The 24,313-nt window shown below is 40.7% G+C and overlaps 1 protein-coding gene and 1 long non-coding RNA gene across 5 annotated transcripts in view; one reads left to right on the top strand and one right to left on the bottom strand.

Annotated features, from left to right (window-relative positions):
• Window positions 1-24,313, top strand: part of LOC309349149 — a 65,542-nt gene that overhangs the window by 9,294 nt on the left and 31,935 nt on the right. For 2 of the 3 annotated variants that reach the window (XR_014159768.1, XR_014159770.1), the window contains exon 2: window positions 17,859-18,018. This is a non-coding gene — a long non-coding RNA (uncharacterized lncRNA). Of the gene's footprint in view, window positions 1-13,426; window positions 13,518-17,858; window positions 18,019-24,313 lie in introns of those variants that run through there. The other variant, XR_014159769.1, reaches the window with a different exon arrangement.
• CA8 (carbonic anhydrase 8) overlaps window positions 11,537-24,313 on the bottom strand; it is a 45,447-nt gene continuing 32,670 nt past the window's right edge. Inside the window, exons 5-9 of one of the 2 annotated variants that reach the window (XM_081874728.1) lie at window positions 23,263-23,325; window positions 22,936-22,984; window positions 22,169-22,281; window positions 15,642-15,809; window positions 11,537-11,899 (exon numbers count right to left, since the gene is read on the bottom strand). In XM_081874728.1, coding sequence (XP_081730854.1) covers window positions 15,675-15,809; window positions 22,169-22,281; window positions 22,936-22,984; window positions 23,263-23,325 — 360 coding nt within the window. In that variant the 3' untranslated portion in view covers window positions 11,537-11,899; window positions 15,642-15,674. Of the gene's footprint in view, window positions 11,900-12,220; window positions 13,494-15,641; window positions 15,810-22,168; window positions 22,282-22,935; window positions 22,985-23,262; window positions 23,326-24,313 lie in introns of those variants that run through there. The other variant, XM_081874727.1, reaches the window with a different exon arrangement.

Genomic DNA, 24,313 nt, shown 5'->3' with positions numbered 1-24,313 from the left:
AAGAAAGCAGCAGGCGGATATTTTTCAGAGGCTGGTTGAGGCTGCCATGGAGGGTCCTTCCCTGCACTCACCTACTCCCATGCCAAGGGCTAAAGCAAGTTCTGGGACAGGTTTTCTTGACCACAAAGAAGGAGGCTGATGGCTTACTTCTAGTGACCAGGACAAGGTGGTGTAGGGTGTGCCCATGGCACTTTTACTTCAGCCCATGGGGGAAGGTAAATGTTGGGATGGATCTCCAGCAGGTGCCATGGTCAAGCACTGACCAAATAAGCAAGGACTAGCTAGTTCACATGGCTGCTGCAAGCACATGATGTGGTTGGTCTGCACAGACGACCAGAAGCCTCTTTGCAGGTGCAATATCACATCACCTGCAATGTATGAATTAAACTCTCCCCCTCCCATTTTACATGCATAGCTATGAGATCTAAAATCCCATTTAAGGCTTCAGTTAATCACATTGTGCCTCTAACAATCTTCCACTTTCTCCACACCGCTCTCAGGAACAACTTTATGCTTCCCTGGACATCAGACCAATAAATGGGTAAAGGCTCTATTGTCTGCTGTCTGCAGGTTTAGAAGGAGAATTTAACTCTCACAAGTACAGAAATCTAACTTTAGGTCCTGGTTGTTTTTATTCATCCAAGTGCAGGATCAATCTAACACAAGCTGAGAAAGGTATAACCTTGCTGCTGTCCCTATTTTTAGAGTTCAGAACTCACATTACGCTCACTCACTCTCTTTTCTTGTAGATTAGAGTATTTCATTTAAATAAATGGTGAGTGTGTTAGGCACTCATGATTTCCATGTATTTCTACATGCTGTTCCACATTGGTTGCCACTCCTTTAATAAATGCTTGCTTTCTTGTAATGAAAAATATCACTTTTTAAATAAGCCTTGTATGATTATATGTTTGGGGGACTAAATAAGGGTTAGGTAGGCCCACTTTAGAACAGCACTTGATTGCTTCTCCTGCAAATGTTCCCGCCTCTTATGAGTGTGTGTCTAAGGTCATGTTTGAAGTCCGTACACCTGCATGCTCCTGCATGCATAGCAAATGTTGAAGACAGAAAGTAGAAGCTTGGTTCCAATTCCTCAAATAATCTCAGGAACATATCACAAGCACTACTGAACTGAACAGAAGCAACACATGTTTTTCTGCCCATCTATACCCTTTGGTTGCTGGAACCAGGTTTGTGTAGAAAACTTCCATTAATGTCAACAGGAATAGAATGCATTAGCTGTCTGGGTTGTTTGTTCTCAAATAATTGAGTATCACCTTTAAACAGAAGAGGAATCAGTATGTCTTTTCAGCTTCCCTTTCTGTGAATCTTAAATCCACTGCTGTGAGTCAAGGATTAGGAAACTTTCTATGTTCTTTTAAAGTCACTCATCCACTCACAGTAATTACAGGGTGTGTGGGTGTGTGGGTATAAAGATATCACAGCACACTGAAGAAGGCAGGGTTTATGAAACTCTCATAAAATATATTCTGTGCTGGTGATTGGCTTCTATATATACCCCGTTTCCTGGATATTTAGTTGAAGAAGTGGCTTAATCCAACACAAGTATCCTTTCGGATGCCTTCTTCCATGTGTATGAAAGGCTTAAAAGAACCATAAGATCCAGGAGACATGAAACAGGAATCTGATTTCTTTAACTGTGGAAATAAGTAACATATTTTTTATTTTCCAGCAGTCATGTTGTGCTGCAAAATTTAAATCTTCCATCATTATAAAAACTGGATCTGCTGGAGAGTGTGCCCTATATTTAGTTGTAAGAAAGTAAACATGCACCTTGATACATTTGAAGCTATAGAGGGTTTTTTTCCTTTGATGCAGTCCCCTCAGAACCCAGGTATAGAGGGTTTTAATACAGAGGTCTTGCGCAAGCTAAATATAACTGTTGTACAATACCTCTGTATCTGTTTTTTTTAAAAAAGCACCACACCCAAAAAAGCACAAGCTTCCATTGTGCCCAATTTGAAACATGATAACTAAGGGCTATTAATGTTTGCTCTTGCATACTTCCTGTGAAAAAGAAATAGCTTAAATGTTCATGGCTCAGACTCAGAAATATCGGCATGCAGACTCTGAACAGGAAAAGGTAGTGGAGGATGAAAGAGGAATTATTGAGATGAGGGGCAAGAACGCTTAGTGGCATGGATAGGACAACAGTAGTATGTTGTTGTTTAGTTGTTTAGTCGTGTCCGACTCTTCGTGACCCCATGGACCAGAGCACGCCAGGCACTCCTGTCTTCCACTGCCTCCCGCAGTTTGGTCAAACTCATGCTGGTAGCTTCGAGAACACCATCCAACTATCTCATCCTCTGTCGTCCCCTTCTCCTTGTGCCCTCAATCTTTCCCAAAACAGTAGTATAGCTATGTGAAAAAAAATAAATTAAAATTGCACATGTAGGATACTCACATGCCAGGTTCCTGTTAAAAGACCTACTTATTTACCAACACACTTGCTGTTCATGAATAAAAAGCACTTAGTCTCTTGTTTTAGATCCTGCCCATATTGTGGTTTTCATGTATTGATCTTATGGAGATTGGATTACATTGCCTGTAAACTACCCTGGAACTCGTTTATTTATTTTAATGGAGGGTAGTATAGAATTGTGTTAAATAATTTAAATAGATATTTATTCCCCAAATAAAACATGCTTCTTATCTAAGACTGCGCTAGAGTATCTTGGCTATGAGATGGAGAATATGTTGCAGAGTAAATGACGTAACGTCTCCCCTTTAAAGAAACCATTATTTCCCTTTCCTGTGCTCCTTTCCTGTGTTTATTGTAGTTTCAGTTATTACCTTAACACTGTAATTTCCAATGCTAAAAGCTGCACAGTGAGAAAAGGTAGTTGATCAACATGTGTATTTAAAAAACAACAACCCACAATCACTACCCAAGCATTGATTTTGAGCACATTGGCCCGGATCCAGTGCTAGTCATGCATGATAATAAGAAGCTCCTGGAACAAGGATCCACATCCACATCAAATCAAGTGATTTTAACAGGGCCCTGACAGATTGTTTATTTCCAGCCCTTCAGGTAAAAAATATCCTCATAAAAAACAAAAACAAAACCTACCAGTTAAAAGAATTCTTCAAATGTTCCTCCACTTGATAAAACCAAATTCATTTCTAGAATAAAGGCCATGTTTTGCTTATTAAAAATGTGAAGTTAGCATAAAAATGGCTAGTTAAATGTCACCACAGTTCAGCTGGTAAATGGCCTGCCTCTTTAAGAAGCATGCTTGGTCTGTAACTTGGGTTGCCATATTTCAAGTACTGAAAATCCAGAGCTTTTTAAAGAAAATTCCCAAAGCTGAGATTTTTCGGTTATTTTAACGAAAATGTGGACATATGACAACCCTACAGTGGGTGTGGTTCCCTCCATAGTTAAGAGGGAACTAGTTAGAACCTTAGTCTTCCCTGTAAGTCCAGGCTCCTATGCTGAATATTACTCCGTACTAATAAATATAGTTTTTGATGTTATCTTGATTCATTCTGCTTCCTAGTATTTGGGCAGACTCATTGCAAGGTTTCCTCACACGGTGAGTACCCTTCCCCAACCCCCAGGATACTACACACATGGTCTGCTATCTGAAATAACTGTTCTCAATGTTTCCTTTAAAAATGCCCCCTTTTAAAGAAAAAAGCCTTGTTCCCTGCCATCTGTCCTGAATCAAGTTACATTTTCTTGAGTCAACAAATGCTGGACCCTTATGAATCTTGTGCTACCCAGATACATATCCAGATAGACATTTGCCGCTGCATCACTTGTAACCCTGGCAGCCTAGCCCTGTCTATGGATCTTCCTTCCTGAATTGAAATGACCATATTTATATTAAAAGAATAATGTCCTAGCCTATTTACAAGAATATCCTGAAGGTTTCAGGAGTACAAATTGTCTCTTTTAAAAAAATGAGAAAATAATAATGGGGCATTTGGATGCTTAAAGAGGCCCCTACAGGAGAGGAGCCTGTGAAGAATTAACATGCAGCTGCTTAGGCAGCCATGTCTGAGCTTGATTTATTTCCTTGTTGACCTGCTGAGGCCAAAAATCCTGCAACAGAATGGCAGACAGGACATCTAAGGACTGAGATGGGAACTTCTAACATATTTGTTGTCCCAGAACCCCCTGCATCTGCCCCCAGGTTCAGAGGCTATGGGAGACATCAGCAGCAGCCAGGGAGGGAAACTTTGGCCTATGGAGAGCTATCACCAGGCTGCTTCAACACTCTGTTCCAGGTCCTGAGATTCAGGTGCAGAGTAGCAGCTGGAACATCTAAAGCCTAAGGTGGAACTTATAGACACCTTTGCCCAACTCCAGTGACTATTGTATCATTGCCGGTTATATTGCATTTAAACTACATTATAAGCTACCTCAAGAACTTCAGTTAGTAGGCAGCATAAATACTCCAAAAACAACAACAGTTCGTTGGTCCTGGGTTCAATGCGTGGCAAACCCAGTTGAAAGTATGATGGAGCAAATGATGGTGTTGGCCTAAGATGCCAAAGAGCCTGAGCCTACAATCTTAGGCTTAGCTCAATCCTGGTACAAGGCAAGCTTTCTACGTTTGTGGAAAATGCAACAGAATTTTCTTACATTTGCATGACTTTGTCACTGTGGCTACCTTATTCCGTCTTGATTTATTACCACAATAAACTTCCTAAACACCTTCTATTGGGATTAACTGAAAAGTCAGAACTCTTTGTCAGGCTTCATGTTAAATGGAAACAAAACAAAGGGATGGGGTCAGGGACAGAGAAAGATGTTGCTGGATAAAAGCCCCAGTCTTCAATTTTTGTAATAGGTTTTAAGATTAAATGGAAGTGGCGTCACAAAAACTTGATTAGGTAAGATTACTCCAAATGTAAAAAAAACCTCTGGTTGCCCAAAGCATAGCCGGGGGGTGGGGTGCTTTGGATCTGTCTTCAGAACTACATTTCAAAGAACACAGCAGAAATAAAGAAAAATGCTGCCATCCTTATACTGTGACATGTTTCTACATAAATATAAATGTAAAAGTGTATACAGCAGATGGAAGAGTCCTTATTTTCATGTAAATTTTCCTTCCATTCATAGAATGGGTCTATCCAGTATATACCATGAGTGGAAGGGGAGGGGCTGTTTTAGTTTATTCCCCTCTCATCCTGTAAAAACACACCCACACATACGCATCACCTCCCATGCTTTTCTCCAATAGGGTATGTGCAAATTTTCAGACAGTGCAAGGGAATCAGCAGAAATTATTTTCCTCCTTTCATTTGTGGGAGCTGAGAGCACCCATTCCAGAAGAGGAACTGTTCACAGATCTCTGGACCTGACCCTGTGTGTGTGTGTTTACTGGTCAGTGCTAGAATCCAAATAACTGCTAGATATATAGTTGCATTTGCTGCAACTCTGTTTCATCTGGACTCTGATGTTTACATTTACACTATTATACCAAGCAGCTCTGCTGCATTAAATAAATAGGACTGTTTGCACAGGAAGAGAGCTTGATGTGTGTTACTGAATGCACATGTCATACTTGCAGGTCATATGATGTTTAGCATCAATGACTATTGCAAAGGTGGGAGATATATAACAATTACAGATGTCTTAATGAATGGTGAGCCTCAGGATATTTTTATTATTTTTGTGTTTCATTATAACTTGGTCTTACCAGCTTTCCCTTTGTTTCGCAATCACAAAAATATGATTTATATGGTTTCCAATCTCAATATAATCTTATTATTCCCTGTGATGAAGGGAATATCTCTGGCCAACTCCTATAATGTTTTTGGCTACAATCTTATATGCTCTTGCCTGGGAGTTAAGTCCCATTGAACCCATTGAACTCAGTACAGTTGTATCTTGCTTCTTGAATGGAATCCAACTTCCAAAAACGTTCAAAAACCTAGACACAGTTTCTGATTATCTGCAGGAGCTTCCTGCACTCAATCGGAAGCTGCAGAAGCACATCAGATGTTTGACTTCCAAAAATAGTTCACAAACCAGAACAGTCACTTCTGGGTTTGTGATGTTCAGAAGCCAAAACATCTGAGAACTAAGCTGTTCGAAAACCAAGGTACGACTGTAGTCTTGTGTCTGTGTAAATATGTAGAGGATTGCATTGTTGTTGCTGAAGCAGCTTTGGCCACGATATCCAGGCCTTTGACTTCATCCCCTACCCAATAGCCTAGCTGCTTCAAAAGAGGAGGTGTAAGTTCTGCACTAATATTTTGTAGTTGTACAGTCAAATCTGTGCAGTGTGGTAAAGAATAGCAGTGAACTGAACTATGTACCCAGATATATTAGTCAAGATCTAAACTGTAAATAAATTTTGTTCTCATTTGAGAAAGGACCCTAGTTCAGTGATTCAGCTGCAAAAGTTTCCAGGTTCAATTCGTGGCATCTCTGGTTAAAAGGAATAGGCTACAGGTGCTGGGAAAGATGTTAGTCTGAGACTCAGGAAAGCCACTGTCAGGCAGAGTAGACTAAGAATAGCCACTATGGTACTCACCAGATACTGCTGAACTGCAACTCCCATCAGTCCCAGCTATGGTCTGGGATGTTGAAAGTTGAAGACCAGCTTCTAAAAGGCACCCCATTGGCGCTCTCTGTGGGGGACAAATCTGGGCAAATATGGCCTGCTATAAGGTTTTTGCCTAGCCAGCATTTTAAATCTCTTTGTGGTGGTTAGAGCTTCCTTTTTTGCAGCATCACTTTTCACTGGATATAAAAGCAGTCAGTGGTTTGGATCTGTCACTTTTGCTCTGTTTGCAGAAGGGGCTTCCATTTAGATCACGTCAATGAGTCCAAGTTGCCTTCCATTAATGGGGGTCCTGTCAGGAGAAAAGGTGGGCTGCTGATAATGAAGATGATGATGATGATGATGATGATGATGGAGCATCTGCGCCTTTTATACTAGAATGATGCAAGAGAGGAGAATAAATACTAAAAAAAAGATGTTGAGAGTTGCCATTATTTATACAATCCCTTTGAGGTGTGTTGTTTACACTCATCATTTTCCCACCAAACATGCTGGGAGTTGCAGACTACTATAGAGTAGTGCAGTGCAAAACCTGGTTGTCATGAGCAATAAAAAGTTAAGACTAGCTAGTTGGGAGTTTTAATGTGATTTCTCCTTGTAATATAAAGCTCATTCCCAGAATTTCACTGGACCGTGTGGACAGGGCAACTGTCATAGCTGTCTATCAAGGCTGAATTAGATGAAGGCAGACAAAGCAGGCTTTGTGGCGAGACTGAAGCTGCAGCCTCAAACGTTTCCATTTCTCATCCAAAGGCACTGTGGGGACATTGTCTTCCCCCTCTCTGAAAAGAGAATGGAACAATTATGTTACTGAAATTCCACAGTGAGCCTGAAAGACTGTTTATGTCCAGCCAGGGAGACAGTGAAAACTGAAAGGAGTTTCATGACAGCAGGGGTGGAGGTTTCTTGATATATTCTTCAATAGTATGGTGGGCCTGACTCTTCTCTCTCTCAGCAGTGTAAATCAGGAGAAAATCCACTAATGCTAATGGAGTGGAACTAGTTAGAACAAGTCTCACTTATCCCTGACATTTTCATCGAGTTGCCCCACTCTGTGCACAGTGGATTTTATTACTTTCAATCAGTTGCGTACCTTCTTTCCAAATGTAACCTAAAAGCCTTATGTTTTGTACAGAAACAGAAAACAGCAATGTCTTGAATGGTGCACAGAACTTTGGAAATTCCCACAGTTTTTGCTTTGAACAAATCCTCTGTATACAACTATAATACCAAGTTTCCCTTCCTGAACTAAAAAGGAAAAAGCTAATAGGAGTCCAGTTGTTTAAAGTTCCCATTGAATATGATACATTTAGTTCCTTTTGCTGTGTACATAGAGGGCAATGAGATCCCCACAGCTCCTAAAGCAAATGATCTATCACTCCTGGGGTGAGTCAGGAATAGCCACCCATAATTCCTTGTCAACTGCCCAGCTGCAACTATAGATTATATAAGTCTGTTTAATAGAGTTCTTTACTGATATTAATTTTGCGCCAAGAATACTATAAGCATGTAAGAGCAAATGCACAGAGATTATCTTAAGCAGCCTGCTCTCCTTCCACAAGAAGTTACTCTTGGGAGTAAGTCCCAGAATGAAGTGGGACTTCACTGCCTCCAACACTGCTGTTCCACACCTGAAGAAGACTTCCATTTACACAGTAGAACTTCCCCTTCCCTCCTCTCCTTTGCAGGGCTCCATGCTTCTTGAATCTCTCTCCTCCAGCAGCATGTTCAAAACAGCAGTGGGGTAGAGGTGGGGTGGACTGAGTACCTGAAAAATGTCAGCCTTTCATGGCACACATAGTCTACATAGTCAAACTGGTATAAGGCTTTGATTTGACGTGTTAACTTTACTTCTGAATTATTTGGAAGCTGAAGCTATTGTTGCAGATTTTCTTAGTTGCTGCACACACACAAAAAACCATTCTAGCTTATAATTGGAAAGCTGCACCAAACTCTAATGATTATGGAATGGTTAATTAGCATTATGGAGAAAGCAGCCTTGCATTTTGCACATGTAGTCAGATTTCCACAGATGTCTTGTCAACTGATGTCTTTTATTTTCAGTCTTGCACAGAGTTTTTGCTAATTGTTATTTTTTATCATCAGAACTGTGAAGATGTTTGTTGTTCACTGACTTTTACTGCAGCTCTCGCTTTTACTGAATAGATGTTTCACACTTGCTTGCACTGCCTTCAAGGTCACCTGTGAGCTCACTGATTGCCTAAACTCTTTTTCCTGAGCATCTCACAAGTATTAATTTGAGTATGTCTGATGGTTGTTGCCCCACCAGTTCCTCTCTATACCTTACAGGATCTCATCAGTAGCTCACATTCTAGAAGTTCTTGATTGCTTCCATGATCAGAAGTCTAGTTTTGCTTTTTTCTGCTAGCCTCTAATTATAACCTCCAGTGTCCTGTGTTATATCCAAACCTACAGAATGATCCATCACTAACCAATTACTTCCCACTCGTGCTCGTAGCTTTTCCATGTGTGATATTCCCCTACTGTTGATTTCTTCCTCCCTACACCTGTAGGACATGGACTGGATCAAGCTCTTAGATTTATAAATTATTATTCTATATCAAACTTACATTGTACTTTCCACATTACTATCGCAGTCTTCTCCATGCTCTGAATAATCAGCTGTGGGTACTTTCGCCAGGCCCTGAGCTAGAATATTGATAATATATCAGTTTTGGCATAGTTTACATACTGGCTTCAGACTTTACTAACAGCACTTCAGCTATAATCATAATAATAATTTTATTACGGTATTTATAACCCACCCATCTGGCTGGGTTTCCCCAGCTAAATGACTCATGTATCAGTTTTCCATAACAATGTCCAAAACAAGTCTATACTATAATATTTTGACAAGGTACAACTGGGTGCAACTGCACCTATGTAACCACCCAACAGATGATTGGCAAAATTTGCTTTGAAAGTGCAAACCACCTTTCAGTGTGGGCGATTTTCCCCCTCTACCCATGTAGCCAAATAGGTGATTGCATCACAGGCCATTGCTAGGCACTTGACTAAGTCAAACAGAATCACACCTGTGGTCCTCAAAGAATTACCAGTCAAACATTGAGATAAAGAACCATTTAACCACTTCCCAGGCCTTTGAGGGACTAAGCTGGTTTTGTTCTGCTGTTAGCTTCCAAAGCTTTGTGTGACTGTTATAGGGGGTAGATATGTGGTGTTTGTGAATGAATTGTCGGTGCTGCATGAAAATGTTGATATTATATATTATTCCCCCTCGCCATGGTATATTACAAGTTGCTTTGAAACCTTTTAGATAACAGGCAGCTAATAAGTCTAATAAATAATAAGAATGAACTGTATTAAGGGTCATATTAATAGAAGTTAAAATTCTGAGCTGTGTTGGATCTCAGTTGCATAAATCACAAGTCACCTTCAGTGACTCAGGCTCATCTCTTGTAAATAATAGAATGATACAATTACAGGAATCTTTGGCTCATTGTTTGGCTATTGACTAAATGAGAAAATTAGTACAGTACTGATTTAAGAGAGCACAGTTTACACACACACACACACACCCCAAGCAAGCACTCCTCAGAGAAGATGAAAACACATAGTTTAATTTGGGCTGTGGCTTACTGTGAAAGTTCCATGTTACAATATGCAGAAATAAACTGAAGCACTGTTGTTATGACAGCTTTTGCTAAAATCTATCTCATGGCAGTCACATACTTTCTCAGCTTCAATTAGCACTAAACTAATTAACACACTGCTCTCCCATATACTTGTGAACAGTGGCTTTTTTCTTTCTTAGCCAGTCCCAAGTGTGATGTAAGAGTGATTGAGTAGCTAATTACTCTTTAATTGAATTTACACATTATACCCTTTTCACTTGTTCAAGCAGAATATTCGTTCAGAAATGAAATTAAGCTGTACCAGCATGTGAAATATACCCACTGTATTAAAGAAATGAAACATAACTATAAGGAACCATGTGAAAGCGTGTTTTATTGCATTTATTATAGCTGTGTTGAACAGGAGGCGACACAAACAGCTTTTCGTGTTAATTATAAATTAGGTTAATTGAAAAGAAATGTGTGACCTATAGATTTCCTTAAAGGTAAAAGTCTCAATATAAAAACAAACTTAATATGAAAATTAGAAATGCTTTAGGAAAAGGTTTTATTGGAAATTATCAAATAAACACATCCCGACATTAGGTGTTGCTTTTGGATATGGATTTATATCCCTTTTTCATATATTCATGTTATTTATTTTTGTTGGTTTGTTTATTTATGTTCCACCTATATTATAGCACATGTTATATTTGATGAGAACCAGTGTGGTGCAATGATTAGAGTGTTGGACTAGGACAGAGAAGACCCGGGTTCAAATTCCCACTCCTGGGTGATATTAGGCCTGCTCTGTTCTTTCTTTGTAACTACCTCAAAAGGTTGTTGTGAGAATATAACAGAAGGGGAAGAAAACTGTGTATGTATGCACCTTTAGAGAAAAGGTAACATATAAATACAATAAATAAATAAATAAATAAATATTAAAGGCCTGTGTGATGTCCTGACTTGAATGACATTAATTTGAATTAGATATTAGCATAACCCTGTCAGAAAAAGCTTACAGAATATTGGAAGCTCAGGGTTCCATCAATACATTACATATACAGTGGTACCTCAGGTTACATATGCTTCAGGTTACAGACTCCGCTAACCCAGAAATAGTGCTTCAGATTAAGAACTTTGCTTCAGGATGAGAACAGAAATCGTGCAGTGGCAGAGCGGCAGCAGCAGGAGGCCCCATTAGCTAAAGTGGTGCTTCAGGTTAAGAACAGTTTCAGGTTAAGAACCGGACCTCCGGAACGAATTAAGTACTTAACCTGAGGTACCACTGTATTGTCTGTTTTACTTTTAACTGGAGATTATTCTACAGCTTCCAAAAATGTAATTGTGAAACTATTGGCTGAAAACCCATGAATTTTCTGGAAAACCAATGAATTTGTTATTAATAAGTTTAATCGAGGGAAAGACAGTACTCATCATTTGCAATGCTGTTTAAATGAAATTATGATTTGGTTGACATAGAGATGCATACTCTTCTTGCTATAGTGCATGCTGATCAGTAAACAATATTTCAAATAATTAGTACTAATACATATTGTGGACAGATTACATTGAAGCAAGTTCAAAGGGGCTCATGTTTTTTCAATATTCTGAGAGTGAGATCTGTTACTTCCTAAGTCCCATTTTTCTCTTCTTCGTGTTAGAGAATTCTTTATTCTCTGTCTCTTATCTTTCCCGTCAGGCCTCTTCATATTGGCAGGAGCGCATCTGATCCCCTTGGTAGAGACCATCTGATCTCTAGATTCCAAAAATAAAGAAATACTGACTTTCCCGCATTGTTATTTCTTCATTACTTTCAATAAATTAATATTCATACTTTCAAATAGGCTTATGTTTACATTATTAAATAAAAAACAGGAAAGAGAGAAGAATGACTTATGGAAGACCATTCCAGCTACTGAGTTAACATATTGGAAAAGGACAGAATTCTAAAACGTTATGTTTCTCTCCCTCAGGCCACTCCTTAGTATGGCTCAGAAATCCACAAAGGCTTCTAGTAATCAGGATAGAATAAATACATATCGACGCAAAACATCAAGGTCTCTTAGAAAACATCAAGCCAGCAGAAATCAACTTATTTAATTCAATCTTATTTCACAGGGATATACTGTATCATGTATAATTGTTTATCAAAGCATATGAATCGTAAATCAAAATGTGTAAGATACAGAGGGAGTCATATATTTACCAGGATTACACAGGTTTTACTATGCACTTTTCAACTCTTATTTTCAAGAGGATGTTAGGGTCCCATCTGCAAAATACTTTAAAAGATGTATTATACCACCTAAACAGTCATGACTGTAGTTTATTACGGGTGGTGAGAGTTGTTGGAGATTCCCGTTCCCCTCACAGAGCTGAAATTTCAAAGTGGTTTACTGTATTTTTCCATGTATAAGACAACCTTTTTTCTTAAAATTTTTAGTAATAGATTGGGGTTCATCTTATATTCAACAACTTCCTTAATTTTTAATTTTTTTAATTTTGGGCTCCCAAAAATAGTCTTATACATGGGGTTGTGTTATACATGGAAAAATACAGTAACAATCAACCCCCTCTTCCCCAGGGACTTCTGGGGATTGTTGCTCTCTGAGGGGAATAGGGGTTTCCTAGCAACTCTTAGAACCCTTAGCAACCTTACACTTTCAAGGATTCTTTGGGGAAAGCCATAAAGTGGTACAGTACTGCTTTAAATGTATAGTGCAGATGGGCCCTAGAATGGGTTAGCTATGTGTGACAAAAAAATGGCAAATGTTTTTCTGGGGTGTAGTGACGCCTCGCTTTCTGCATACCTGTAGATGCCTCAAATTACCTTCAGGTCTATTCTTCCATTCTTTGATTGCAGAAGTAAAATAGACAGTAACATAAATGAAATAACACTTGAGAAGGATACAATAACTACTTGGACTTTTCCAATATGGGAACAGATTCCAAGATACATTTTCCTTCAGCTCTCCTCCAGCAAAAGTAATAAGCATGTATTCAACCAGGCACAAGATGTCCTATTCCAGATGCCGTGGACAACTTCTAGATCCTGGGCTAGGCCATGGATGACTGACTCAGGTGCTTGAGGTTATCAGTAGCTGGTGGAAATTTGTAATTGGAACTGAGCAGGTAGTGTAGAAGGGTACCAAAGGTCTGCCAAACTTAGAACAGCTTCACAGGTAACAGAAGTTACTCCGATAAAGGATAAAATTCATCAGAGTTCAGTGCAATCTGAAGGCTGTCTAAGCTGAGGTTGAAAGGAACAGTGTGTTCCAGATTGCATCCTAGCTCTGTGACATTGATAAATGGCCTAATGTTCCACATCCAGTCATCTTTACTGAAGAGCCTACAGGGGAACAAACAGTAATAGGTGAGTCGGTGTGTTGATTCAGAATCCCTGCTGGAAAGATCTGGTTGACTGCTCTTGAGAACAGAGTGCAGCAGCATGTCCTCCTGGAAAGTGCTGCCTTTGGGGTGTACCGCCCACTGATCTGTTTAGGTAAGTCTAGGGGTACAGAATCCCCAGGGCATGATCCCCTAACTCAAGGTCACTATGAAGAGCTCAGCCATGACACAACATGAATACTTTAATATTGTATTTATTACTATTGGTGCACACTTTTTACCAGTTTCTCAGCATTAATGTTGGCCCAGCATTGTGACATAGCCATGGCCAAGGGAAGGACCAATACTCCCTGGGATCTTGTGGGGCTTCTTCCTCTTGCATGGCTCAGCAAGATCTTGGGGGCATTCTAGTCCTCTCTCACCTTGTGACTGGAGGTTTTCCTAGCTTCTACACACACACACACACGTCCTAGGTCTTCCATTGAGGCATTGAGTGGCTGCTATTTTACAGAGCTGGAAAGTAATATTACTCTTTAACCACAATTAGCCTTCAAGTTGAGAGGTTTCTTTCAATGGATAGCAGGTGACTGTTAGGCATCATCTACATAGCTGTTGATCATAACTTGGGCTTAAATGGCATTGAGTAGGATCTCAAGGCCCTCTTGAGTTGGGCACACAGCTCTGCACTTGAGCTCTGTCTAGGCCAAAGCCAGGGCCATTCATCTCAGGTTACCAGCAGGATTCCAGTCACATGATGTGCACCACATTGGGCCCCTGTATGCTGGTCAACTTGCACGGATCTTAGGGGAAAACAAAACAAATTCCTTCCAGTAGCACCTTAAAGACCAACTAAGTCAGTTCTTGGTATGAGCTTTCGTGTGCATGCACACTTCTTCAGATACACTGAAGTGTATCTGCAGTGTATCTGAAGAAGTGTGCATGCACACGAAAGCTCATACCAAGAACTGACTTAGTTGGTCTTTAAGGTGCTACTGGAAGGAATTTGTTTTGTTTTGACTATGGCAGACCAACACGGCTACCTATCTGTAACTGGATCTTAGGGGGTTAATGAATCCTGACCCAATGCCATGCCAACCCCCATTTACCTCACTTTGGTCAACAAATATTGTGGCCTGTTTCCACCCACACCTGTGTCCTGCATTATTTAATCTCTACCTGGTTTGGGAAGCTGACCACAATGCGCCTGTCAATGTGGTGCTTATTGTGGTCAGTCAGGGATGAAGGGAACCAAAGATTAACAGGATCTGAAGGATACTAAATTGCTGCGTAGGATAAAATAATGTGTGGCAAAACACATTCTTTTGATTCTAAATTCCTAAATTACTTAATTGGCTCAACTTTCCAGTGAATACCCACTTATATTGTTTTGGATCTAAGTATTACCTTGTAAGTTATGGGCAGGTTGACAAAGCTGTTCCCAAGAATTATTTTTAGATGCTGTTAAATGTATTGAAAGAGCTTTGCCATTTCAGATCAATATTTTTTAGAAGTAATTCTTCCATGCTTAAAATTCAAAGTCATCTTGTCAAATAACTTTGATGCTACTGATATTTGAATTACCGGCAGTGGCCTTAGGACATTATTCATTCTCTCACAAATAAAATTTACATGAGTATGTCTGTGACTTCCCCCTCAAGTAATCTCTATGCAGGAATCCAGATGCATTTGAAATCACTCCTTCCAAAAACAAAGTAATTACATTGTGGAATTGCAGAAGAGTACTATATAATTGAAATTCCAATATGGTGAAGGGCAGGCACACAACGGGACAACAAGCAAAAATTCAGGAAGAGAGGGCAGTGGTTCCTTGGCTTATGCAGTCATCTGCAAAGTTTTCAGATGTGGGACTCACATTTAACTGAGTGCCAATGCAAGAAAACTGCTATTTCTATGACATGCATGACTCTCTCTTTTCTTCTCTGCTCATGATAAGGGAGACAGCACTCCTCTATCTGTAGGCCATCAACAGTTGTGTGGAAGAGTGAATTCTGACAGGTGCTGCTTGTCCTGTAAGGATGGAGGCAAACTACACCTACCCAAAATCTAAGTTGGACACAAACCTTAAAGAGTTCTGCCCCCTTTGCATTTGGTCTCCACTCCCACATGTCCCTTTCTATTTTGTTTTTACTTACATTATAATTATTTCCATTATTTGTCTTTGCTACTGGAAGGCAGCCCTTATGACTCTGTCACTTAGTGGCTGTGTGGGTCTAAAGTTATCTCCTAGTGTTCCATCGCTGCCTTCTAGCAGTTCTGCCCCTTTAACATGTGTCCTCAGTCTTCGAAACTCTTCTATCTAATAAAAACAAGAAAACAGTTGTTGTTTTATACATCAGCTCCATTGTAAGGAAATGTAAATACTGTTTATTTTTCTCCTCTCCCTAAACTACCGTATTTTTCGCTCTATAAGACGCACTAGACCATAAGACGCACCTAGCTTTTGGAGGAGGAAAACACGGGGGGGGGGGATTCTGAATCCCAGAAGCCAGAACAGCAAGAGGGATCGCTGCACAGCGAAAGCAACGATACCTCTTGCTGTTCTGGCTTCTGGGATAGCTGCGCAGCCTGCATTCGCTCCATAAGACGTACACACATTTCCCCTTACTTTTTAGGATGGAAAAAGTGTGTTTTACGATATATTCCACCATTCTACTATTTGTGCTATGGCTTTTTTTTCCTTAGAAAACCTTATAAAATCAGGAATTTTATTATAATCCCTACACATTCTTACTCCAAATCCTGCAGAAAACAGGGTTTTGTTTACAAGTGAGTTTTCATATGGAAGGACTGTGACACCAGTTCAGTGCTGGTACTAATTCCTAGGCCCAGAATTCTTTAAGTGCCTTGTGTCTTTTGCTCCAGACTGTGGTTGGCAAACCTCAGGGTTCTAAAAAAACAAATTAGATCCCACAAGTTGCCTTGCCGCATTTTGACAGGGCATTCTTTGTGATAATGCCCAGATTGTGGAACTCCCTCCCTGGGAAGGTATGTCTGTCCCCATACAGGCTTTTAAACACAAATGAAAAACATATCTGTTCTCCTGGGCCTTTGAGACATTAGTGTTGACTGCAATTTCAGCTAGTGGTATTCTTTTAGCATATGGGTTTTTTTCTGTTTTTGTGGTATTGTAACACATTTTCATGGATTGTTTTTATGATGTTCACTGCCCTGGGTTCCTATGGGAAGCCAGGTTGTATAGAAGCAACAGGAACAACAACAACAGCAACAACTTCTCTACATTGATGAGCAGCAGCTTGCCAGGGCTTCAGATGTGTTTCCCTTCCACACTTTGCTTGGAAACGCCAGGAAATGAACCTGGCACTTTCGCCATACAAAGCATGTGATTTCCTACTAAGCTCTTCCTTAAGCTTCTTTCTCCCAAAGCTCCCACTCCATAATGAGCCATTTGCTTTGGGATCCACACAATAGCTGAGATGTTAAATATATATTGCTTAGACAAACCTCTGCAATATGAATTTTCTCTTTTTAACCACTTGGTTCTTATTAATGTTTTCAATTATATTTTAATGCATTTTTTCTGATTTTATTCTTATTAGGTTTACACCTTCTTGATATATTTTTATGAAAATGTGGGTTATATGCTAAGCAAGTACAGGCGTACCTTGGATCTCGAACGCCTTGCAACTCGAACATTTTGGCTCCTGAACACTGCAAACCCGGAAGCGAGTGTTCCAGTCTGTGAACGTTCTTTGGAACCCAAATGTCTAATGCAGCTTCTGCAGCTTCTGATTGAATACATGAAGCTCCTGCAGCCAATCGGAAACTGCACCTTGGTTGTCAAACGTTTTCGGAAGTCGAATGGACTTCCGGAATGGATTCTGTTTGATAACCAAGGTACGACTGTACCGTATTTTTCCATGTATAAGAAGTCCCCACATATAAGACAACCCCTATTTTTCTGAACCCAAAGTTAAGGGAAAAAATCACCCCTAAAATAGATAGCATTAGGTGTATCATATATTCCACAAGAGGTACGTTCACACCCCCATGCTTTAAAAACAACAACAACAACAACAATCTATTCTTGCCCTTACCCAGATGACAAATTTTACACCTCATAGAAAATATTGCCACGGTTTAAGAATGGGGGCAGGAGGCTTCTCTGTGTGCAAGTCAATGTAGGATCAGATTCAACTCAAGATTTATCTTCACATCGGTACAGTGCAAGGACAATGACATTTTAGAAGATAACTATAATTATGGTTGCCATCTACTTCAAAACTGACTTCTTTCAATACGCTTGTTTATTTGATGAACAGCTTGGGTTGCTAAGATTATTGTTCCTCAGACTAGTGCTTTTGAAATCCATATTGTTTCTTTTTAGCTTTGAAAGGCAGAATGGAGCAGCTTTCATAGAAGAGATGAAAGGAAGGAAGATGGTGGAGGTTCTTGGGAGATACTTGAAAAGTTCAGATTGTGAAGATGTTCATTGATTTTATGTCTATTTAAGTGGATTAAGAAAAAAAATAAGCTTCTCTGAAAACGTAAGTATCTTACAGAAGAATAGTGAGATTTTGAGTATCTTACAGAGAGGTAACATGCTTCAAATGAAACCTGAACTGAAACTTCACTAAGATAGTTTGATGTCACTGCAGTTTAGGAAAAAGTGATTTCTCCAACACACTTCAAAAGTTTCAATCTTTGGAGTCTTGGAGAGATAAAGCAAACAAAAATGAGATGAGAAAAAAGCTCCATCACAGTTGCAGTACTTCTGAGTAGTACTAGGAGACCTTCAAATAAATGCATGTTGAATAGAGTGCCTCACACTTGTAACAAAAGCTTTATTTTAATGATGTTTTTGATAAGGGAGAGAGTCAACATCATTCAGTGGGAAGCACTTCTCAGTCCTTACTTCAGTAGGAGAAGTGAATACCAGATATACTTAACAACTGTTTACTCCGGACAACCATAACAGAACATAAATGGGCAGAGAAATCCTAAGGTGGTTAGCAGGGGGAGGATCTGGCAGAGGTGCCCCTTCACTGGGTTCTTCTGATGAGGTGACTCCACCACCAGTGGCATGCGGTGAAATTTTTCATAGGGGAACAGTTAGGGCCAGAGGTGCCAGCTTGCAAGGGGCATGGGGGGTCAATGTCATGCGTGGGATGTTGTGACGTCCTGACATTGTGCACGTGAGCATCGTGCCTCCCTCCCTAAGCCAGGCAGAAGCTTCCCAGGCTTCGTGAAGGAGCTGCCAGGGCTCTGACAGGATGACTGAACCCCCCCGCCTCCTTCCAAAAGCCAGATGGCCTTTGGGAAGATGGCAGGACAGCTCTTGGACCTATCAGAGACTTGTGCCTTCCTCCCTAAGCCGGGCAGAAGCTTCCCAGGCTTTGGAATGAGACACCAGGGGAACATTTAGGGGACTAGCCTAGTCCCCTTAGTCCAGTGACCACACTGGCCACCCCCACGGGGGCCTCTGCTGCACCCACCCAAAGTGCAGCAGGTTGCAGGATACCATTGGAAGTTAAATGCTTAATGTAGAAGCACTCTCTCACACACACATGCCAGCAAAGATTTTGCGGTGCTTACATTGCTTCGTTTCACATTAGCTCATCTCTTGTAGCACCCTGCTGAAATCCCATAGCTTTTTATACCACAAATATCCTGGTTTAATTTTGGTTTTGTTGCGCTACAGCCCCTCTGGATACCATTAACGTGGTAGCATTGCGGAAGTGTTGAAGAACAAAGTAAAGCTGAAGGAATCTACCACTAATGCACTGTTATTTTGTCAATACTATGTTGCATAATGGATCCCCAATAGAACAGGAGCCCTGTGTCTGCGGGGGGGGGGGGGTCAGACATAAGCAGGCGGGCATGTTCAGTACCCACAGGAACCCTCACTGCACAAACAGAGTTATTGTGTGCCTTTGTTCAAACAACTAGCAGTAATTATTTAAAGGCAGACAATGACAAGGGGCTTCATTTCTTTTTTACTCTGTGATCTTTTTTTTTGTCTTTCCCATATATATATATATATATATATATATATGCTTTCGTAGATTTTCACGGGTACAGGAATGCAGGTTTTGGTGTCCTCGGGTGTCTTCCCGTGTAAAAGTTGGGGTGTCTAGGCGACGTTTCGACGAGGTCTCACTCGTCATCTTCAGGCTGGTGCTTTCGGCTTCTTGTTACTGGAACAGAGCAGGATCTCAGTGTTTGAGTTCCTATAAATACTGTAGAGGGGGTGTGGTGTATAGCCTCCAATGTTCTGGGCAGAGAGGAAGTTCCCAGGCTAGTGTGCCTTTTCTTATTTTGTTCCTTAATTACTTGAGAGATATCTTGAGTGATTTCTTGAGTGATATCCTGAGTACCACTTAGGTGGGTCATTAGGTGTGGATTAGTTGTTAAAGTCTTTGTGTCTTGACCTCTTGAACTTTGTGAAGAGTTTTCCTGAGAAGATGGCTGTACTGTACTTAGTTGTGCTCTGGCTTGGCTTCGTGTATAGGGGCGAGCTGTGGTTTTGTGGCTTGTGTCAGCCAGATCTGTGTAGGGATTGCAGGGGGGTGCAGCATCCGGAGGTGCCACCATGGATTGGCTACTGGATGGTGTCTGTAATTCATCTGTGGAGAGGGTCTGGGTTTGGGTCTGGTGTGGTTGATTGGTGTTGGCGTTCTGTGTGCCTCTGGATCTGGTGTCAGTTTTTGTGGGGAGGGCTAATTTCCAGATGTCTGGCAAGCGGGATGTGTCGTCACGCTTGTTCATGTTGTGAGGGTGTTTCTCTATCTCGATGGCTTCCATGATTATTCTCTTGTGGTGATGTTCCGTGTTAAAGAGCAATTTGGAATCTGCAAAATTAATTTCGTGTCCTGTTTCTTTCATGTGTTGGAAAAGAGAGGAAGTTTTTTCTTCTTTTTTGACGGCATTCTTGTGTTCTGCGATACGTGCATTTATTCGTCTGTTTGTTTGTCCAATGTACGTGGCTGGGCAGACTTTGCAGGGTATTTCATAGATCCCTTGGTTTTCCAACTGGATTTTATCCTTGGGGTTTCTGAGGATATTGGCTATTTTTTGGTTGGTGCAAAAGGCTGTTTTGATATTGTGTTTATGGAGGATTTTGCTAATTTTATCTGTAGTGCCCTTGATATAAGGAAGGAGGGCCATGCCATTGTTTTCTTCTGTGTCTTGGTTTTTGGGGGGTGTTTCCTTTTGGATTAGCTTCGTAATCCTGTTTTGCTGGTATCCATTGGCAATTAACACGTTTGAGAGATTCTGTAACTCAGTTGTCAAGTGGTCTTTGTCAGCCAGGCGTTTGGTTCTGGAGATGAGAGTCTTGGCTACGGAGTTTATTTGTGCAGGGTGGTGGTGTGATTGTGCATGTAAGTAGCGGTTGGTGTGTGTTTTTTCCCGGTAGATAGTGTGTCCTAGGGAACCATCAGGTTTTTTGTAGATTAGGACGTCAAGGAAGGGAAGTTGGTTGTTGGCTTCTATTTCCATAGTGAATTGTATTTTGGGGTGTAAGTTGTTGAGATGTGTGAGGAAGCTATCCAGTTTTTCTTTCCCGTGTGGCCAAATTACAAAGGTGTCGTCAACATATCTGAGCCAAAGTTTGGGTTTGTGTTCTGACTTGTCTAAAGCATTGGTTTCAAAGTGTTCCATGTACAGGTTTGCGATGACCGGTGAGAGGGGTGATCCCATAGGTGCTCCTTCTATCTGTTTGTATCTTTGTCCATTGTGGATGAAGTATGTGTTGGTTAGGCAGTGGTTGGTCAGGTCCAAGATGTATTCGGGGGGATTGTATTTGTTTTGAATAGCTGTCAAGGCTTCATTAATGGGCACTTGTGTGAAGAGAGATACAACATCGAAGCTCACAAGTAGGTCATTAGGATGTAGGTTTTGCTTCTTTATTGTTTCTATGAACTGGAAGGAGTTTGGTACGTGTGAAGAGATGGATTCTGCATAGGCTGAAGTTGCTTGGCGAGAAATTTAGCGAGATTTTGTAGAGGTGAGCCTATGGAGCTGACTATTGGTCTGAGTGGTGTTCCTTCTTTGTGTATCTTGGGGAGGCCGTAGAGTTTGGGGCATCTGGATGATTTTTCTCTGGGGATGATTCTTAGCTGGATTTCTTCACTGATAGGAGAGGCTTTTATTTTGGATTTGGTGGTTTTTTCCAGGTAGGTGGTGGGATCTGTTTTTATAGGTTTGTAGGCAGGATCTTGGAGTAGATTTGATAGTTTTGCTTGGTAGTCCGATGTGTTCATCACCACTGTGGCATTACCTTTGTCTGCTGGGAGAATGATTATGTTGTTGTCTTTCCTCAGGTTGGTGAGTGCTTTCTGTTCTTCTTAGACACCCCAACTTTTACACGGGAAGACACCCGAGGACACCAAAACCTGCATTCCTGTACCCGTGAAAATCTACGAAAGCATATATATATATATATATATATATATATATATATATATATATATTTGGCGCATAGGATAAAAGTCAACAGAGTTCTTTTTTCCATTTCTGACCTTTCTATTGCTTTCAGTGACACAAAAGATTTAACCTTTATTTTAAAAGCCATGCTCCAACTGATCTAATGAGATCTTCAAGATGAAGCAGGTATCCTGCCCTGCAATATATTTTGCACGCTATAACCTTTCACTCGGAATTACATTCTAAGGTCATTATAAGCACAGCCATTACCTGAAGTTGGGATACAGTTAAAGGATATCTAAATAAGATCCATGTAACACCTTCGCTGCAGGGGGGAACCGTGAGAGAGCCTTCGTACACCCAGTAATCTCGTAGCAGGGGGTCTGAAATTAAATGGAAGAGATTGGTTTGAAAACCTGCCATTATGCTCCATCTTTCTTTTCAAAATCAAGGGCACAATCCTGTCTTCAGTCTATCTAGAGCTGTGCCAGGTGCAGCCGGAGGGGAGCATGTTGGAAAACAAGTCTTAGCTGCAGGCACTTCATCCCCAAACTACATCCCTGCAAAGAGATGTTGAATGGAACATCTGCAGCAAACTGCATCTGAATTCTTTTCCCAAGAAGGGTCTAAGATGGGCTGCAATCCCCACTGGCGTGGGATACTCTCCTCTCGTCACGGACTACCAGCAAGGGCTTTCACTAGCATGCCCCTTCTCAGTTTATGTGTATCTCTGTGCAACACCATAACAAGGGCTTTCTCAGTAAAGCTCAGATTTCCCCAAATACAGGCAGTCTAAGCATGTCAAATATGAAGGTCAGCCTGTGCTTCTCACTTGCTGCCATCATTGTGCAAGGTGCATTCCATGGCCAGGTAACTACCTTCTAAAGAGGAATCATGCCTAGAGCAGCCATGGTACAGCCATGGGTTTGCCTCTATCAAAGCTTTCAGGGTCTGGCTGCAGGCACTGGCAGCACCACTCTTGGCCTCTATAGTCTTTTGTGCATGCATGGTTTTGTGGCATACAAATAAGCACTTACCTGGTAATAATGTGTTGGGATTAAAACACGGTATTGTCTTGGACTTTCCCTGAAAATTTAACAGAAATCAGTCTTGTCTCTCTAGTTTTTAAGAGAGAGCAGATTTTGAAACAATTGACTATCTAATAAAAATACCAAATTATAAGATAAATTATTTATCAAACTCTCTCTTTTTTTAAAAAAAAAGTTTCTATTTTTACAAAATGATGCCGCCTATGTTGGATATAGCTAAGCTACTTAATAAATCAGAGAACTCAAATGCAGCCTGCAGCTATCATACTTAGTTCATTTCAAAACATTTTTAGAAAGGAGAATTAACAGCTTTACCTTATATTGGATGTCTTGCAGAATTTCAGTAACAGCCTTCAGGCCTGAATGCTCTTTTCCTATCTGAAACATAATGCACAATAAATAAAGATAAACACACAGTATTCCCTCCTCTGATGAAACACAGGTTTCAAAGTTCTCAACAAGTGAAGTCAGTTCCGTACTCATTTCCACCAAATTGGATGACCTTTTGCATGAAGTTCAAGCAAAGATGCAGAATGAAGTAACTTACAGAGAGGTAAATAGAGTGGACAAGATAAAAACAAGAGTACCAAGGTATCAAACTTCAGGATAAGCCAACTTGCCTATTTTTGCCTTAATGTTTCAGTAATTATCATTTGTCATGTCATAATCAAGCATCATTGCGTGACATAGAGAGCAAGGTATCGTTTGCTCAGCTCTGAAAAGCTGAGCAAACAGATAAAGTTCAGATCTTTGGCTCCTCTTGTTCTGAGTGGATCTGCACATTACAAAGAGGGCAAGAGTAAATTATTTTACTCCTGGCACTGTATCCTGCCCTTCCTCTGAGCAGTTCAAGGTGGCCTCTCTCTCTCTCTCTCTCTCTCTCTCTCTATATATATATATATATCCTCTCCCCGCCCCCATCTTATCCTCACAACCACCTTAGGTGACTAGCCCAAGGTCAACCCTAGGGAGCCTCATTGCAGAGTTTGAGCCCCAGTTCAAATCTGATATAACCTACTACACAACTAGCACAACTAACTACTACACAGGTAACTGAAGACCATACGCTATGAACCGTGAGGATAATGTGCATGCCAACACCATACACCTCACTCGGGTTTTTGAGAGCTAGAAGTCTATACAGAGAGCTGGTTCATTGTGGCTGAAGAAGTCAGCATGGTTTCACTGAAAGCTGCCTTATACCATGTATCCAGAGAAGGCCAGGAAGCCAGCATTTCAGTCACCTCAATCATGTTGGGGAGGGATCCTGTGTACATATGGGGCTTCCATAACTCATGAGTAGGGCTGGAGGAGAAATTTAATCAGTTCACATTTAAAATTGAATTTGTCCAATTTGCACTTTCCC

The sequence above is a fragment of the Podarcis erhardii genome (genome assembly GCF_964252035.2).
Source record: "Podarcis erhardii genome assembly, chromosome: 8".
Classification (NCBI taxonomy): domain Eukaryota; kingdom Metazoa; phylum Chordata; class Lepidosauria; order Squamata; family Lacertidae; genus Podarcis; species Podarcis erhardii.
Note: the sequence above shows the minus strand (reverse complement) of the source record. Positions and strands in the feature narration are given on the sequence as shown.